Raw genomic sequence first — 17,249 nt, forward strand, 5'->3', positions numbered from 1 at the left:
GGTTGAAAAGTCACATGTTGTTGAATGCCCATCTCAATCAGTGATTAATTAGCGTATTCTCCAGTTTTCATCAGGCCAAAGAAAAATTTAAAAAAGAGCTGAAGATTGAAGGATTTCTGTACAGTGACTTAACTGCACTCGCTTCTGATATCCCATATTTCCCACCAGAGGAAGAGGAAGAAAATTTTGAAGATGGGATTCACCTAGTGGTCTGTGTCCATGGACTGGATGGTAAGGCCAAAGAGGCTATGTGGGGATAACTGGGCATTCTGAATATACAGTGTTCACACAATACATAATTGTGTGTGATGTGAAAGCAGACAGTTGGAGTTATGCTAGTCATAGAGACCATGGTCAGGGGGTCTTCAAATTTGGGTTGGACTATAAATCCCAGCCTCTTCTGGGAAGTAACTCAGTGCTTCAGAACTTTCACAAAGTCATGGGTGTTCTGAACCATAGGCCCCCAAGGAGGGCATGTATGAGTGGTTTGATGCAGGGATACCAAAGAAGGATTTCAGAAAGACCAGACATCCAGTTCTAGTGCTTTATAAGCTTACAACACAGTGTGCAGAGCCTCACCGCTTTTAAAGACATAGGATGGACACCGCAACAGTGAGAGGTCATCATCATCATTTTATCTGCATGCCGCCTTTCCACAGTTAAAACCAATGCTCAAGGTGGCTGACAACATGACAAGTTTTACATAATTACAAAAGTCATAAACAATAAATAAACTACAGCAAAAAATACACAACCAAATGGAAAACAATTTCCACATAAATCAAGATCTAAAGCTAAGAATACAGCATTAATATCACGGTTTAAAATGACATAGGTAAAAAATAACAGCAATTAAAAAAACAACAACAGAGCCCTCTCTGCATCATGACATGTCCGCACCTGAGCAAACATTCATACAACCTTTATGCACAAAGCAGCATGCATCACTTTACCCAGAACCTCCTATCACACTTGGCTGGTGAGGCCATAGGTAGCAGCTACTCAAAGCTTCTCCGCTCTGGGCCTAGAACTCAGTATCCCAAGGTCCACAGATTAGCACAGCATCAAAGTAAACCAAGTAGCATATACCAAAGCAAATAAATATACACATTATGGGCTCATTCTTGCGACAACTTCCAGTTAGTTTGGTGTTATCTTGGCCACCAATATGGTGCTTGAATGCCTTCTAGAACATTTCACCTGGGGTTCAACACAATGGGTCAAAGTTTGATAGGATGAAAATTGTCCTGAAAATGAATCGCCATTTTAGATGAGGCACTGCAGTCACACTGGGGGCATCACAGCCATATCACCGGAACACAAGTCATTTCCCACCTCCTCAGGATATGCCCGCAGTGAGAGCGGGAATGCAAAGTCATGCAAACTGGCCAGCCTAGATACATGGACTCATCATCAGAAGAATCCACTCATGTTTGCTCTGGAAAGAGACATACCAGACCGTCATTGTCAAACCCCCTCCCCAATAAGCAGGATGAGAGATGGGTGGATGATGTCCTTCAGCATGGAAACCGTGTCTTAGAAAAGCAATTTCTCCCCCCTCAAGGTAACAGTGCAGATCTACGGCTGGTAAAAACTTTCATCGAATTGGGTCTCCCAGGTGGAAAGCTTGACTTCTTGATGTCAGAAAGGAACCAGGTATTTTCCTCATTTCTTGCTTCTTCAATGTTTGTACCTCAAGTTTCCATCTCATAATGATGCATTCAACACAGTTAATGATACCACAATTTGAAAAATGGAACACAAAGCCTCGGAAAATAATTACAAATACATTGGAGCTCAATGGGACACTCCTTCTTATCAAGGAAGACCCATGTGGGTTTTTTTTGTATGTCCTCTGTGATTAAGCACATCCTCCCATGTCTAAATAAAATGGAAGATAGTACGTTTCAGAGAAAACCATTAATTATCAGTGCAGGCAAAACAAACAGGCCAGAGTCTATATTTAAGTTTACGAGCATGTTTAGTGGAAGGCAATATTGCAAATTGGATGTGCTCGTGTTTTTCTTTGGAACGAGTGGCAATTAGCAAGATGGATTTTCTCTCTCACACAAAAAGAAGCATTAATTACTGGATATGTTTCCCTTGAATCTTTGTCCCTGCTTTTGATGATTATTTCCCTGGCATCTCATTAGTTTTGAATCTGATGCAGAGCTGATGGGATTACAAAACAGCACAGCTCCAGAGAAAAAGAGCCATTTGCCATCCTCATCCCTCTGAATTCTGTTCCTCCATCATTTCCTTTCTGTTTATTACAAGCAACAACAGAATGCATGGCTTAGCATTTGCATAACTACACATTGCTGGCCCTCAATGGGTACTAATTATTACTGTTCAACCACAAAATATCAGAACTACCGTATTTTTTTGCTCTATAAGACTCACTTTTCCCCTCCTAAAAAGTAAGAGGAAATGTGTGTGCGTCTTATGGAGGGAATGCAGGATGCGCAGCTATCACAGAAGCCAGAACAGCAAGAGGGATTGCTGCTTTCACTGTGCAGTGATCCCTCTTGCTTGTCTGGCTTCTGGGATTCAGAGTATTTTTTCCCTTGTTTTCCTCCTCCAAAAACTAGGTGTGTCTTGTGGTCCGGTGTGTCTTATAGAGCGAAAAATATGGTATGTTGCAACAATGCAACTTTGTGGTAGCTTTGTGGTCAACATTAGCCATCTGATGGTTTCATAGAGGAGAAGAAGAGTTTGGATTTGATATCCCGCCTTTCACTCCCTTTAAGGAGTCTCAAAGCGGCTAACATTCTCCTTTCCCTTCCTCCCCCACAACAAACACTCTGTGAGGTGAGTGGGGCTGAGAGACTTCAGAGAAGTGTGACTGGCCCAAGGTCACCCAGCAGCTGCATGTGGAGGAGCAGAGACATGAACCAAATGCAGCTGGACTTTAAGTGGTAGTAAAAGTGGCAGTAGGAAGCTTACAGAGCATTGGAAGGGCTTCATCACCAACCCTTCAGCTCTGAGGCATGGCAGTGAAGGCCAGAAATTAAGGGTGAGACTGGAATATTGACTGAGGCTGTGATCCTCTAATACTTTTTCACCTTGAGGTCCACATTCCCTTCTGACCTACCTTCCAGAGGTTGCATGCAAGTGGTGGGTTAGGTGAGAGGCAAAAGTGGACATAAAAAATAACGCAAATTTTTAAATCTGTGCAGTAGGCCAAGTTTTGCACAGCTTTCTTTATCCTCCATCCAGACTAGTAAGAGGAATTGTTAGAATGCAAGTACAATTCCCCGCTGGGCAAAAACATTCATGGAAGATGCAAAGCCAAGCCAGTGGGAGACATGGCCTTGGGAATGTGAGTGTGTTTGGGGAAATTTCCAAGGGACAAACTGAGATGCCTAGAGAGCCACATTTGACCTGTGTACTTGAAGTTCACCATCCTTGCTATTACAGTTGCATGTGAATAACTCCCATGGAGCACAGGGGTGCTTACATTTGAATAGACATGGGTAAGATTATGCCAATGCAGGCAATACATACAATTTTGTATGTGTGGTTTGGTTGGAGAGCTGCACTGGAACATTCAGAGAGGTTGTGTTTAGATTTGCATACTGGTTTGGGAGCTGTGAATTAGGTAGTTTCTCATTAATATGAAAGCCAGATTGAATTTCTTTAGCATCCCTACCACACATCCAACACCAGTTGCAGAGCCAACAGAAATGAGCCTCTGAAATGCATGCCATGCCTTGGGCAGGTGTACTCTTCTTTTAAATATTCTCGAACTTCTTTTGTTAATCATTTCAAATATATGGTATACACACACACACCACATACTCTGTGTGTGTGTGTGTGTGTGTGTGTGTGTATGAATGATAGATAGATAGTCTCTTTCTTCTTCTTTGCCTATGAAAACTCGGAAGGGTACTACCAACTGTTCTTCTCTTGATTTAACAGACGGACACATTTGCAGATTTCGATACAATGACCGACCGTTTGCTGGATGAAATAATTCAGCACATTCAGCTGTACAACTTGTCGATATCGCGAATAAGGTAAATAGCAGTGGCAACTGTGGAGCAGGGTGACGTCATTTTCATAGGCTACTGTTTGGTTGTTAATATATTGAATGCCCTTTCTGCTCTTGTGCATCACTTTTGAGGTTCCTTTGAATGCAGAGCAGTGAAGGCGTTCTCCAAATAAATGGATACAAATTGTGTCCCCACAGTTTCATCGGCCACTCCCTTGGCAACGTCATCATCCGATCCGTGTTAACCCGGCCCAGATTTCGCTATTACCTCAATAAGCTGCATACTTTCCTTTCCCTCTCTGGGCCTCACCTAGGAACGCTTTACAACAACAGTACTTTGGTTAGTACAGGTAAGAGCTACTGACTGACTGAAAGGAAACACTGAAAGTACGAGAGTGGTTATAACATCCTGTCTAATGTTTCTTTCCCCATGCTGTGAAATTTCATAGATATGGGTAGGCAAACTAAGGCCTGAAGGCCGGATGTGGCCCAATCACCTTCTCAATCCGGCCCGCAGACAGTCTGGGAATGAGCGTGTTTTTACATGAGTAGAATGTGTACTTTTATTTCAAATGCATCTCTGTTATTTGTGGGGCATAGGAATTCGTTCATATTCCCCCCCCCCAAAAAAAATATAGTCCAACCCACCACATGGTCTGAGTGGACCAGCCCACAGCTGAAAAAGGTTGCTGACCCCTTGTCATAGGCGTGTCTCCAACCAGGAATAGAATAAAACCACAAAAACCAATTAACTGAAGACCATTGGTTTCTGTGGGCATGCTCCTGTTTCAATGGGTATACTCTGAGTTTTATTGGAGATCACACACACAGAGAGAGAGAAAGAGAGAGAGAGAGAGAGAGCCAACTTCACCAAATGCACAAAATGAACCAAGAACATCCTTTATAAACATGTGGACTTTGCTTGTCCATTGCTAATAAACCAAAGCTAGGAAGTTGTGGCCCTCCAGATGTTGTTGGATTCCCATTAGGTCAACTCCCATTAGTCCGTGGCAGCATGGCTAGTTGGTTGAGGGTGATGGAAACTGTAGTCTAAGACACCTGAAGATAGGCCTAACCTACTTTTAGAGATCTTGTCTCCCATCATGTTACAATTCCCAGTACACAAGCCCTGAAAAACCACTTTGCCTGCCAGCCAACCAGCAGCTATCCAGGCCCCTTACCATCACATTACTTTCAGATGACCATTTTGGTTTTGAATAAATAAATTAAAACTTAAAAATTGCCCAGTAGCACCTTAGAGACCAACTACATTTGTTCTGGGTATAGGTTTTCGTGTGCATGCACACTTCTTCAGTTTTGAATGACCCAGACCACTCAGCTTCCCCCAGTAGTTCTCAGACTTGGAAATAGGTGCTTTGGGGTTTAATGCAGAATTGATCTCCCCAAATCGGTTTGCTGAGCTTTACCCCACACAAGTGCTTTTGGAAACCCACAAATCACCATTGCTTTTTCTAGGCTTGTGGCTCATGCAGAAGCTGAAAAAATCTGGGTCACTTTTGCAGCTGACCTTCAGGGACAACGCAGATCTGCGGAAATGTTTCCTCTACCAGCTCAGCCAAAAAACAGGTGGGTGAGTTAAAATCAAAGCCTCTATTCTAGCAAGTGGTGGTGTCTTCATCTGCTTGTTTGAAATCCAGTTGACTTGGAGAAATGGCCATTTCACAGAGAGTAGTTTCCTGTTTGGCTGCTATCATAGGAGCCAACTGCTAGGGGTCGAGGTCCCTTCCTTCCCCCTCCCAAATAAAATATTTGAGGGAGCTGGGGGCCCCCAAAAGTTGCTCGGCATTGCCATTCAAATGGTGTATGCACGCTGTGGCTTGTGATAAATTATATGGGCTGGAGCTTACCTGCTCCTCCATGTTTTATTCTAGTTGGCATCCGTGGCTGCTACTATGCTGTAAAAAAGAGGTAAAGGACCCCTGGACAGTTAAGTCCAGTCAAAGGTGACTATGGAGTTGCGGCACTCATCTTGCTTTCAGGCCGAGGGAGCCAACGTTTGTCCACAGACAGCTTTCTGGGTCATGTGGCCAGCATAACTGAACCACTTCTGGTGCAACAGGACACCGTGATGGAAACCAGAGCACACCGAAATGCCATTTACCTTCCCACCACAGGGGTACCTATTTATCTACTTGCACTGGCGTGCTTTCGAACTGCTAGGTTGGCAGGAGGTGGGACAGAGCAACAGGAGCTCACCCCATTATGCAGATTCGAACTGCCAACCTTCTGATCGGCAAGCCTAAGAGGCTCAGTGGTTTAGACCAAAGGCAGACCCTTTAGACCTCTCTATCTGGCCCTTCAGATTCTACACAATCTCCTCAACCATATCACTGCTACTCAGTGTTATTATAAAAAAAAGAAGGAAAGAAAAAATAATAAAAAGAGGGGGCTGCCAGAACTTACCATGAAACTTACTTTTTTTTTCTTTGTATGGTATGGTGGATAGAATTTGCTCCACCACCCAGCATGTATTTCATCTAAGGAAGGCTGTTCTAATGCACACACTTGTTTCCTTTTTACTTTCTTCTTTTTACAGGTCTCCAGTATTTCAAAAATGTTGTCCTGGTGGCCTCTCCCCAAGATCGCTACGTACCATTTCATTCTGCAAGAATAGAAATGTGCAAATCGGCCCTGAAAGACAGACAGACAGGTGAGCTTCTTTGTGGACTTAAGAGAGTACAGTAGCTGTATTCAAAACAACAACAAACTGTGCATGGATTTATTTCTAGATGGACATATCTTAATAAGACAAGTAGTAGATTTATACAGTGTGAAAACAGATACTTCCCTGTTTCCAGATGCCCTTAATCTCTATTAATCAATGGACACCAGGAAACAAAAGAAAAGAAGGAATCTCCAGTTAGATCTAAGACTCCTATCTGAAATCTGGGTCATACATGGTACAGGGAAACTTCAGGAGGAGCCAGGGCCATCTGCCACACAGGTGATCACTTGAAGGTGATTGCTACTCATCCCAGTTGAGTCAAACAATCGCGTATTGCAAGACCATGTGAATTAGACCAGGGCTAGAGACCCTCAAGGTGTGGTTGAGCTGCAAATCCTACCATACCTGACCATTCCCTGGTGCTGATGGGATTTTGAGTTCAATGCTCAGAAGTGCCCCATTTGTACGCAAGTCTGCTATTCTTGCATGTATCCTGGCTTCTGTGTTTAGAGCTCCTTTTATCATTGAAACTACACCATGTTCAGAAACAGGCACTTGTGGATTTATGTAGGCAAATAATACTCCTGAGGAGTGGTATTAGGGGTAAAAAGAGAGCAAATTGGAATGGGAAAAGAAGAGCCTGTTAATCTCCCAATTCAACAAGGAGAGGGGCTCAGGAAGCTATGGATTAAGTTGGGAAACAGGAGACATTTACCCAATGGGAAAGGACTGTGTCTCCTCTAGACTGGTGGGTTTTCCATTTTGTTTTGTTTTGTTTTTTTGCAGATATATTCTGCAACATGCCATTGATACAACAATATTTTATTAGTGGTAGATTTATGCTGGACTACCTACACATAAATTCACTTTATTAGTTGTTCTGCTAAACTTCCTGAATGATATTACATTATTGCCATCTGGTGCTCCTGCACTGCAGCACAAAGAAAGCAGAACAAAAAAAAAAATTGGAATATTTGTGATGTGGAAAGTTACAGGATTTCAGCAGGGAGCTACAGGACATGCACTGGTTGGAAACAAAGTGGTGTGTCTGCCTTGAGACCTTTCCAGGAGCATGTATGTAGCCAGGATTTATGTTGGAGGGGGCAGCACCTGCGTTTGGATCTCGTATAACCACTCAGATACCACAATGAGTGCAAAACATCATGAATGCACAATAGAAAGGCCATATTGATGGGCAACATGCATCACACTTCGAAGTGCTTAATTTCACCACTTGAAGCGTCTGTCGTGTTGAGCTATTTCAATTGCTTTTGTTTGATTTGCTCATTTCAAACAGCTGAAAGTCTGTAAATTTCGATAATAAGCCTGATTTGCAATGGGTGGTTGAATAATTTTGATTGCAACTGTAGATGATGGTGATGATGATGATGATGATAAATAAATAAATAAATCTTTATATCCTGCCCATCTGGCTGAGTTTCCCCAGCAGCTCCCAATAGAATATTAAAAACATGATAAAAGATCAAACATTAAAAACTTCCCTGAACAGGGGGCTGCCTTCAGTTGTCTTCTAAAAGTCAGAAAGTCAGATAGTTGTTTATCTCCTTGACATCTGATGGAAGGACGTTCCACAGGGAGGGCGCCACTGCCAAGAAGGCCCTCTGCCTGGTTCCCTAGAATCATAGAATCATAGAGTTGGAAGGGACCACAAGGGCCATCGAGTCCAACCCCCTGCCAAGCCTCACTTCTCGCAGAAGGTCCTCAGAGGTGGACCTCAATGTCCGGCCTGAATGATGGGGATGGAGAGTCTCCTTCAGGTATAGAAAGACAGACAGACAGATGATAGATAGATAGATAGATAGATAGATAGATAGATAGAGCGAGTGAGCTATAGATAGTAACACCAACAGCATCTGAAGGGCCACAGACTCTCCATCTTTGAGTTACACAAATGCAGCCAACTACACAGAAAAAACCTATATTGATGGGAAACACCTCTCAGAGCCCGGGAACAGATAGCAATGGGGATCACCTTCACCTCTGCAATGCCAGCAAAAGCTCAGCTGGACTTAGGAAAAGATGGTTGAACCACTGTCAAGTATCCCCCCCACACACTTATTTTAATTTATGTATTCATTAGTCTTCCTTCTTAAGTATAATGACTTAAAATATGGCACAATCATTATTAGTGAAATATTGAGATAGCTACTCTTATTACCAGTTGTGATGATTTGCAAAATTGTCCATAATTACAGTTTTCCTTTTGATAAACAGTTAACTTGGCTAATCATGCTATATCCCAACTCTATATGCTTTTTCAGGTCTCCTATTAAATTTTCCTTGCCTTCAGCTATTAAATACATAATTGGCCTTTGAAGCTTAGGAGGATTAGCCTATTTTTCATACTTCAACAAACATCATTTCGGATCTAATGCTAATTTAAATTTGTGCATTTCATTCTTACTATTTATAGCTTTATCCCAGTACTTCCTTTTTATTTTACAAACGCACCACATATGGATAAAATTCCCTATATCTGTTGTGTAATACCCACCTTTCCCTTCCACCCTTCCCTTCTACTCATTTTCCGTGGTGAAAGTTAATAAAAATATTATAAAAAGAGAACAGGATGCTGTATGAGATGGGCCACTGGCTTGGTCCTGCCATGAATATTGAAGACAATGAAGAAATAATAATAATAATAATAATAATAATAATAATAATAATAATGTTTTTCAACTTTCCAAGGTCCCGTTTATGCCGAGATGATCAACAACCTCCTCCGGCCGGTCGTGGGGACAAAGGATTGCACTTTAATCCGCCACGATGTGTTCCACGCCTTGCCAAACACAGCCAACACCCTGATTGGGCGAGCAGCTCACATCGCGGTGCTGGATTCTGAACTGTTCCTGGAGAAATTTTTCCTGGTTGCAGGACTCAACTACTTCAAATAAGACTGTGAGCCTCAGGGCAGCAAAGGGAGCCTTGCATATTGAATTGCAAAGACTTTCTGGGCCAAGAGAGTGCTTCGTTTCTGGAAACAAACAGAATATGCTTACGGCACACCCTAGTGGTTTGGGGAGAGGAATCAAAGTGCTTTGGTTATAAGGTATTCAAAGGGCCAAAAATTGGTGCTTTTTGGAAGATGTAAACATATACATGTTATTCCGTCTTTTTTCTTTTTGTTCATCTAACCACCAACCTCCTAAAAAAAAAAAAAGCTTTTAAAATCCTGAGGATTTGATTATAGATCTGCCCCCTTTATAATGGTCACTGGACTGACATCTTTCTCTCCCTCCCACCATTAAGAAATCCTCTTAGGCATAAACTGCCTTAGCTGAGTCAATAATTATTATTTAAGAAGAAACTTGTCTGGTTTTGTAGATTTTCCATGTTTCGTGTGGTCAACAAAAGAAGAAAGAAGTAAACTCAGGTTAAATTCTCCTTTGTGGTGAATCAGAAAATAGGAATGGGAATCTGTGGATTACAGCACTTTATTTATTTGTTTGGCAGGGGAAGTTAAGAAGAAAACTCGTAAATGTGTGGAAAACTCCAGTTCTGAAGGCCGCAAAGTGTAATAAAATTATCTCTGCAATGTATAGTTCCTGACTTTGAACTAATCTGTTGTGGTGTCCCAAATTTTGGTGGGCAGGGGCTTTCCTTGTGGCAAGCAATCTGATTTAAGGGACTCTGGAGAAGCTTTGAAGGCACTAGAACACAGGCTGGCATTAGTGGATGTATTGTGAAGTGAGCAAGGACTGAAGGATGTCGCCCCCAAAACGACTCCTTCCACGGATCAAGACCCAGGCCTCTCCTCCAGCTTGTAGAGTCTACAGTTCATCCACTCACTTCAAGACCCAGGCAAGGGACCCTTGAACTCCTTCCAGTATGAATAGCAACAGAGTTATTCACTTGTTCATCACAGGTTGCCCTAAGTTGCTAAAAGATGCTAACAGTGGTCAAAGATGCAGGGACAGTGGTTGAAAAAAACCATCTGCCTATAACTTGGCATGGGAAAATGTGGTTAATGGGCCTACTTAACAGGGTGACCTTGGGTACCAGACTTCTTTTTTGGTGGGGAGATAAGTTAACTAGAATTTTCTCCTGTGCCTCCTATAGTAGGAGGATTGAAAACAACAGAAGAGCCTTGTTGGATGAGGCCAGCAGTCTATCCTGGCCAATCAGATGTCTAAGGGGAATATGCAAGAAGAGGATGAGTGCAATAGCTTCATCCCCCCTTGTGATTTCCAGAAACTGGCTTTCAAAGACATGCTGACTCCAGCAGTGGACATCATGGCTGGTTAGTAGCCATTGGTAGAGAAGAAAGTGCAGGGATTAGGTGACTGGCAGGAGACCCTGAGTTTAGGAGAAAAGGTTATAGGAAATGTGCATATTTATTGGTTTGACCTGGAGGCAAGAGAGGTGTGCCTATCGCAGTCTCCACCCCCAGTTGAAGTGCTACGTGTAATGGTGACACTGTGGGCCACTTCTTCTCTCCTCCCAAGACATCTCTAGCCCAGCCAGTCAGTCGAAATCGGTCTCCCAGGTGTGTTACCTCTAAGCAGGAAAGGAGCTTAGTTGACATCATAAGCAATGGTAGCTCAGTGGTAGAGAACTTGATTTACAGGCAGGAGATGCCAGGTTCAGTCTCTGGCATCATCATCAGATGATGAGCTGCACCTCATGCCCGAGAGTCTTCAGAGCTCTAGTGATTCAAAGTATACAACACCTGAATTAGATGGATAAATAACCCCATCTGGTATGGCAGCGACCAGTGTAAGAGCTTTTGCAAATATTTCTCTGATATTTTGGGGCACGTAGAACTAAAAGTTCTGTGGGAAAAGGCTGAACTGGATGGAGTGGCTTTGAATGGTATGACTGCATGTTAGTTTAGAACAGGCTTCCTCAACCTTGGCCCTCCAGATGTTTTTGGCCTACAACTCCCATGATCCCTAGCTAGCATGACCAGTGGTCAGGGACGATGGGAATTGTAGTCTCAAAACATCTGGAGGGCCAAGGTTGAGGAAGCCTGTTTTAGATTCACATTGGAATTCTTTTTAAATTTCTGGAATGTGAACTTCCAGGATCTGTGCTTGTCAGTTTTTGCAGTGTGCACATAAATAATCTGTAGTTCGTCAGAGTACAGATTTTGATATATTTTCCTTTCAAGAGAAGATTTGGGCTATTTCATGAAGAAAAAACAAAGCTTGCTCATCCCTGCTCAATCAGGACTCAGCCAGCTGAATCGAAGTTGTCTGGAGTGTAAATCCCCAAAAAGTGGTGTTCTGGGGGCATGCAGGTGGGCATAGGTGCCAACTCTATGTTTGTGTGGACAGGGCTGAGGCCCCACCCCACCCCAGTCTTGGAGAGGCTGGGCCACAGCAGCAGTGGGCCTCACCAGGTGGAGGGCACCCTGCAGACCTAGTGACTTCCGACATCAATCACATGCAATGAGCCCTTCCAATGTCAGGCAGAACTCAGCACCTCTGGGGGTGTGTGACTGGGTAGTGCAGACTTGATCCTGATCCGAACTCTGTTCAACTCAATCATGTGGCCAGGCAAAAAAGGTTGTGTTTTAAAGGCTTGTTTCCCCAGCTAGCACTGCTTGGACTACTGCAATGCACTCTACATGGGGCTACCTTTGAAGGTGACTCGGAAACTACAACTAATCCAGAATGCGGCAGCTACACTGGTGACTGGGGGCGGCCGCCGAGACCATAAAACACCGGTCTTGAAAGACCTAGATTGGCTCCCAGTACGTTTCCGAGCACAATTCAAAGTGTTGGTGCTGACCTTTAAAGCCCTAAATGGCCTCGGTCCAGTATACCTGAAGGAGCGTCTCCACTCCCATCATTCTGCCCGGATGCTGAGGTCCAGCGCCGAGGGCCTTCTGGTGGTTCCCTCATTGCGAGAAGCAAAGCTACAGCGAACCAGGCAGAGGGCCTTCTCGGTAGTGGCGCCCGCCCTGTGGAACGCCCTCCCATCAGATGTCAAAGCGATAAACAACTACCTGACATTCAGAAGACATCTTAAGGCAGCCCTGTTCAGGGAAGTTTTTAACATGTGATATTTTACTGTATTTTTGGTTTCTATGGAAGCCGCCCAGAGTGGCTGGGGAAACCCAGCCAGATGGGCGGGGTACAAATAATAAATTATTATTATTATTATTATTATTATTATTATTATTATTATTATTATTATACTTTCCCCAAACCAGGGGTTTGGATGTGCTGTGGCTTTATGCCAGCTTAATCTATGCCAGCATGCTTGATGCCAGCTTCTGGTGTACAGGATTACTCCCTAAATCACTTTCTTAACATCTCATAGTATCTTTGGAGTGCTCTCAGCTTCAGGTAATGCATCTTAAGCATGTGGCAAAATCAGAAACAGTGAAACAAAGATCTCTGTGACTTGGGGAGCAATCTAGAAGCTGATTGCATAAACCAAAATGGCATAAAGTTTGACCAAATCTTGAACCCATTCGGCAGTAGGGTTGCTGATGTTGCTCTGCCTCAGCCTGGCAGAGGGGAGACAAGCCTTTAAAATAGAGTTCTGTGCCAGGTTTTCATGTTGCACAACTGTGCTGAACTGTCTTAGAATCCAGTCTGAGATCTCCGCCGTCAAGTCCCAGCCCACCATGCCCCCAGAATGTCCCACCTTGCCCCCCCAAAAGTCCTGGCTTAGCCAGGGTCAGCAAGTTACACCAGCATAACCTTGGCTAAGATGAGGTTGGGGACTTAATACCAGCTGAGCCCGAAATCAGCCATCTCAGCTAGAGATCCTGATCTTCCTAAACTCATCATTTCAATGGATTTTGCCATAGGATCGCCCCCTTTAACTGTTCGAGAAACATTGATTTACATATTTAATTATTAAGATATATTTTTAATTGGACAAAATTTGTAGAATGTTTTCTTTAAAAACCTCTGCAAGCAGTTTATGTAAAATAGACTATAATACTGACGAAATAAACAGACCTTAAAAACAAGCTGAAATATTAAAGGTATCAACGTGTAGATAAAATCAGCAGAGTTTGATAAGAAGCATGCATAATCAAATTACATGACTGGGTAGGCAGCCTAAACAACAACAAAAAAAGTTTTTAACTGGCATAAAAGAACCCGCATAATGAAGGCACTTTCGCCTGACATTAATAGGCAGCTCATGTCCCAGTAATTAATTCTGTGCATGTAACACACCCAGAATTTTCTGAAACATTGAAGAGAATGGGAGAGACCTTGCTCACCCAGGACTCCAAGGGTCAAAAAGAGCCCCATAAATTTAGCATCTTAGCCATTGTAACTTGATCCTATTCCTTGCTAGTGTTGTTTACCAAATCCCAATATTAATCTTCTCCCCCCCCCCCCAATGTGGAATGGCAGAATGTACTGTATGTTTTATGTGTGAACATTATTTGGTAATAACCCAACCTGAAATCTTTAATAATAATAATAATGATGATGATGATGATGATGAAGGGACTTCTAGAGACACAAAACGGGCTTGAGACCAACTTGTGTGAGCCTCACCCAACTTCTGCAGATGCTAACAGGCACTGCTTAGCTCTATGTTCACTTTTTGATGTGTCTTACTGGAGATTTCAGGTGGCCGTCTCAGACCCATGCAGAATTGGTTGGAATCCTCCTCCTTCCACCCAGAATCCTGTGGATCATAGATGAACCATCTGAGATGTGGGTCTAGTACCATCATCCTGATCTAGTACTTGTGAAAATATTTCTGTTGATCAAATGTGGATGTTCCTTTTCTCCAATCAAGAAAATCCATGAAACACAGGCTCCTGTGGATCGATTGCTGAACTTGTAATAGGGTGGTTGTTTTTTATACAAACTGATGTAGGTTCCATCTTCATAAATGCTGCCACAATTGTATCGAAATTATGGGCAATAATAATCTGATCTGCTGAAGATCTGCAGCTATCAGATATATCTTTTTTTTTTTTTTAATTGGGACACTGTCTTTGTAAAGGCCTTGAATATTATATAATCCTGTCTTACATATATATATATATATATATATATATATATATATAAAATGTTTATGCTATTATACTTGTACTACAAACAAACCTTAGAAGATAATTGTGTTGTGTAGAGCAACATCTAAAATGTTGTAACATCGCTAAGGTATGATTCAATTTGGCCTCCTTTGAAAAGGCTTTTAAGATGTCTCTTTCTATGGGAATATATAAATATAGATATACAGATATATTTGAAAAGACCTTGTTATTGGCTGTTCAAATCATTCACAAACACACACACACACACATTGCTGGGTGTCTAGCATCATTGTCAGAGTCTGAGTCTCCTGAACTGGGTTTTTTGTTTTTATTTTTACAGACTTTCACTATTACTAGTTAGTAAGGTGAATAACTATTGCCAACTCCAAACCAATATTACCACTGGCAACTGGTTCAAGCTTTCCAAAATGGCCTGATTAGATGTGATGAATGTGAAACTTGAGGACAGTCATACCAGAGAACCCCCTTTTGTGGATGCTAATAAGTAACTGATGGTTCTTCAGGACCCATTTGCTACGAGTTTCACTGTCTGCAGCTGTGCCCCACTTGCAAAGTGCATATGTCCATTTGCGCAAATTTGACCTGCAGCCCAATGAGAGGGTGGGATTATTGCTTGCAAAGGTCTTCCCATTTCCTGGGACAATAATAACGCGTCCCCTTTTCTCTGTCTGCTTTCTTATTAATTTCATGTTTGACAAGCGACCTCACTGACAAATGCAGAACTCTGTATGAGATCAAGGCAATGGGACATAGTGGGATAATTGGAGTTGGCTGAGAGAAAGGGCTTTTAATTTTCAAAGGGGTCTGCTTTCGAATTTTGAGCATATTTAAGGGGTGGGAGGTATGGGACGCAGGTGGCGCTGTGGGTAAAACCTCAGCGCCTAGGACTTGCCGATCGCATGGTTGGCGTTTAGAATCCCCGCGGCGGGGTGCGCTCCCGTCGTTCGGTCCCAGCGCCTGCCAACCTAGCAGTTCGAAAGCACCCCCGGGTGCAAGTAGATAAATAGGGACCGCTTATCAGCGGGAAGGTAAATGGCATTCCGTGTGCTGCGCTGGCTTGCCAGATGCAGCTTGTCACGCTGGCCACGTGACCTGGAAGCGTCTGCGGACAGCGCTGGCTCCCGGCCTATAGAATGAGATGAGCGCACAATCCTAGAGTCTGGCAAGACTGGCCCATACGGGCAGGGGTACCTTTACCTTTAAGGGGTGGGAGTAATCGGTCTCCTATTTAACCAAGATCACGAATGTAAAGCTTAGAATGCCACTGTGAAATTTTAATGCTCCTTATTTATTACAGTGATGATCAACTTTGTAGAATGAGAGGATGATGCTAATGATGAATGGTAATGTCAATAACGAACAGTCATCAGTGCCAATATGATTCTACTATTTTTCTACATATGCTATATGGTGATGATTTGTGTGGCTTGTTGTAAGGTGTAAAAGAAATGTTAATAAAACTGTTTGCTTCCTTTCGTTTGTCTTTGCATGGTTACTTTGGAGGAAGACACCTCCTTATAATGCATTGACTAGGTTAAGGAACTAATCCAAGATGAATAACCCAAGATGTTAGCTTTAGTCTGCCAGGGATACTGCATAGGCTGCTGATTTGCCATACAAGAAACAGCCCACATCTTATACAATATGGTGGCACTGTCTCTGTCTCTGTGTGCATGTTTGTGGAGAGAGAGAGAGAGAGAGAGAGAGAGAGAGAGAGAGAGAGAGAGAGAGAGAGAGAGAGAGAGAGATATGCACTTGTAACTCCAGTCATAAGTTATAAGTAACATGCTTTAAGTCATGCATAGGCAAACTCAGCCTATGTTTTGGGACTACAACTCCCATCATCCTTAGCTAACAGGACCAGTGGTCAGACATGATGGGAGCTGTACTCCCAAAACATCTGGAGGGTCAAGTTTGCCTATGCCTGCTTTAAGTTTTTATCAGAGATAAATAAAAAGGAACACACAAAGCTACTTTCAGTTGCCACAAGATGTCACTGTTTCCTCAAATAAGAATACACTTGTACGTTCACCTAGTTATCAGTGCTGAAAATGTTACCCACATGAAACCCATAGTATTAGGAGAACTGGTAGCACACATGGTGCACATGCAGAAGGACGCAGGATCAATCCCCCATCATCTCCAGGAAAAAGGGACCTAGCAGTATGTGAGGGGAGGAAACCATAATTCAGTTGCAAAACTCATGTCTTGCATGCTCAAGGTTCAATCCCTGGAGCCTCCATTCCAAAGGTTCAGTGAGTGGACTTGTGCTTCAAATACTGGAGAGCCAATGCCAGTAAGATTAGACTAGCTTTTCTCCAAGTGTCTCTGGTTTTCTTAGCATTTGTGACTGGGCCAGTGATTTGGAACCTCTGCTCCTTCAGAAGATGTTGGACCATCCCTAGTCAGTGGAGACTAGTCACTCACTGGTTTCATCACCTTGTCGTGGTGAGTGGACTTGCACGTTCCTATGACCCTTGTGAGCTAAGCCGTCAGGAGTCTTGTACTCCCAGCACGGTCACCCAAGGCTATAAGGTCAAAGGGGAGGAGCTAGAAAAAGAATGATCCAA

General features: G+C 43.0%; 1 protein-coding gene and 1 long non-coding RNA gene across 2 annotated transcripts in view; both read left to right on the top strand.

The window, feature by feature from the left end:
- FAM135B (family with sequence similarity 135 member B) overlaps positions 1-10,242 on the top strand; it is an 86,432-nt gene extending 76,190 nt beyond the window's left edge. The window contains exons 13-19 of the mRNA XM_081918650.1: positions 65-231; positions 1,565-1,656; positions 3,922-4,019; positions 4,193-4,344; positions 5,471-5,581; positions 6,552-6,665; positions 9,390-10,242. Of these exons, the coding sequence (XP_081774776.1) occupies positions 65-231; positions 1,565-1,656; positions 3,922-4,019; positions 4,193-4,344; positions 5,471-5,581; positions 6,552-6,665; positions 9,390-9,595 (940 nt within the window). The 3' untranslated portion in view covers positions 9,596-10,242. The remainder of the gene's footprint in view (positions 1-64; positions 232-1,564; positions 1,657-3,921; positions 4,020-4,192; positions 4,345-5,470; positions 5,582-6,551; positions 6,666-9,389) is intronic.
- Positions 10,243-12,578: 2,336 nt separating this feature from the next.
- On the top strand, positions 12,579-16,154 carry LOC309374232. The gene is made up of 2 exons (XR_014170428.1): positions 12,579-15,520; positions 15,893-16,154. It is a non-coding gene; the product is annotated as an uncharacterized lncRNA (long non-coding RNA).
- The last annotated feature ends 1,095 nt before the right edge of the window (positions 16,155-17,249 follow it).

Source organism: Podarcis melisellensis (assembly GCF_964234715.1).
Source record: "Podarcis melisellensis genome assembly, chromosome: 7".
In the NCBI taxonomy this organism is placed as follows: Eukaryota; Metazoa; Chordata; class Lepidosauria; order Squamata; family Lacertidae; genus Podarcis; species Podarcis melisellensis.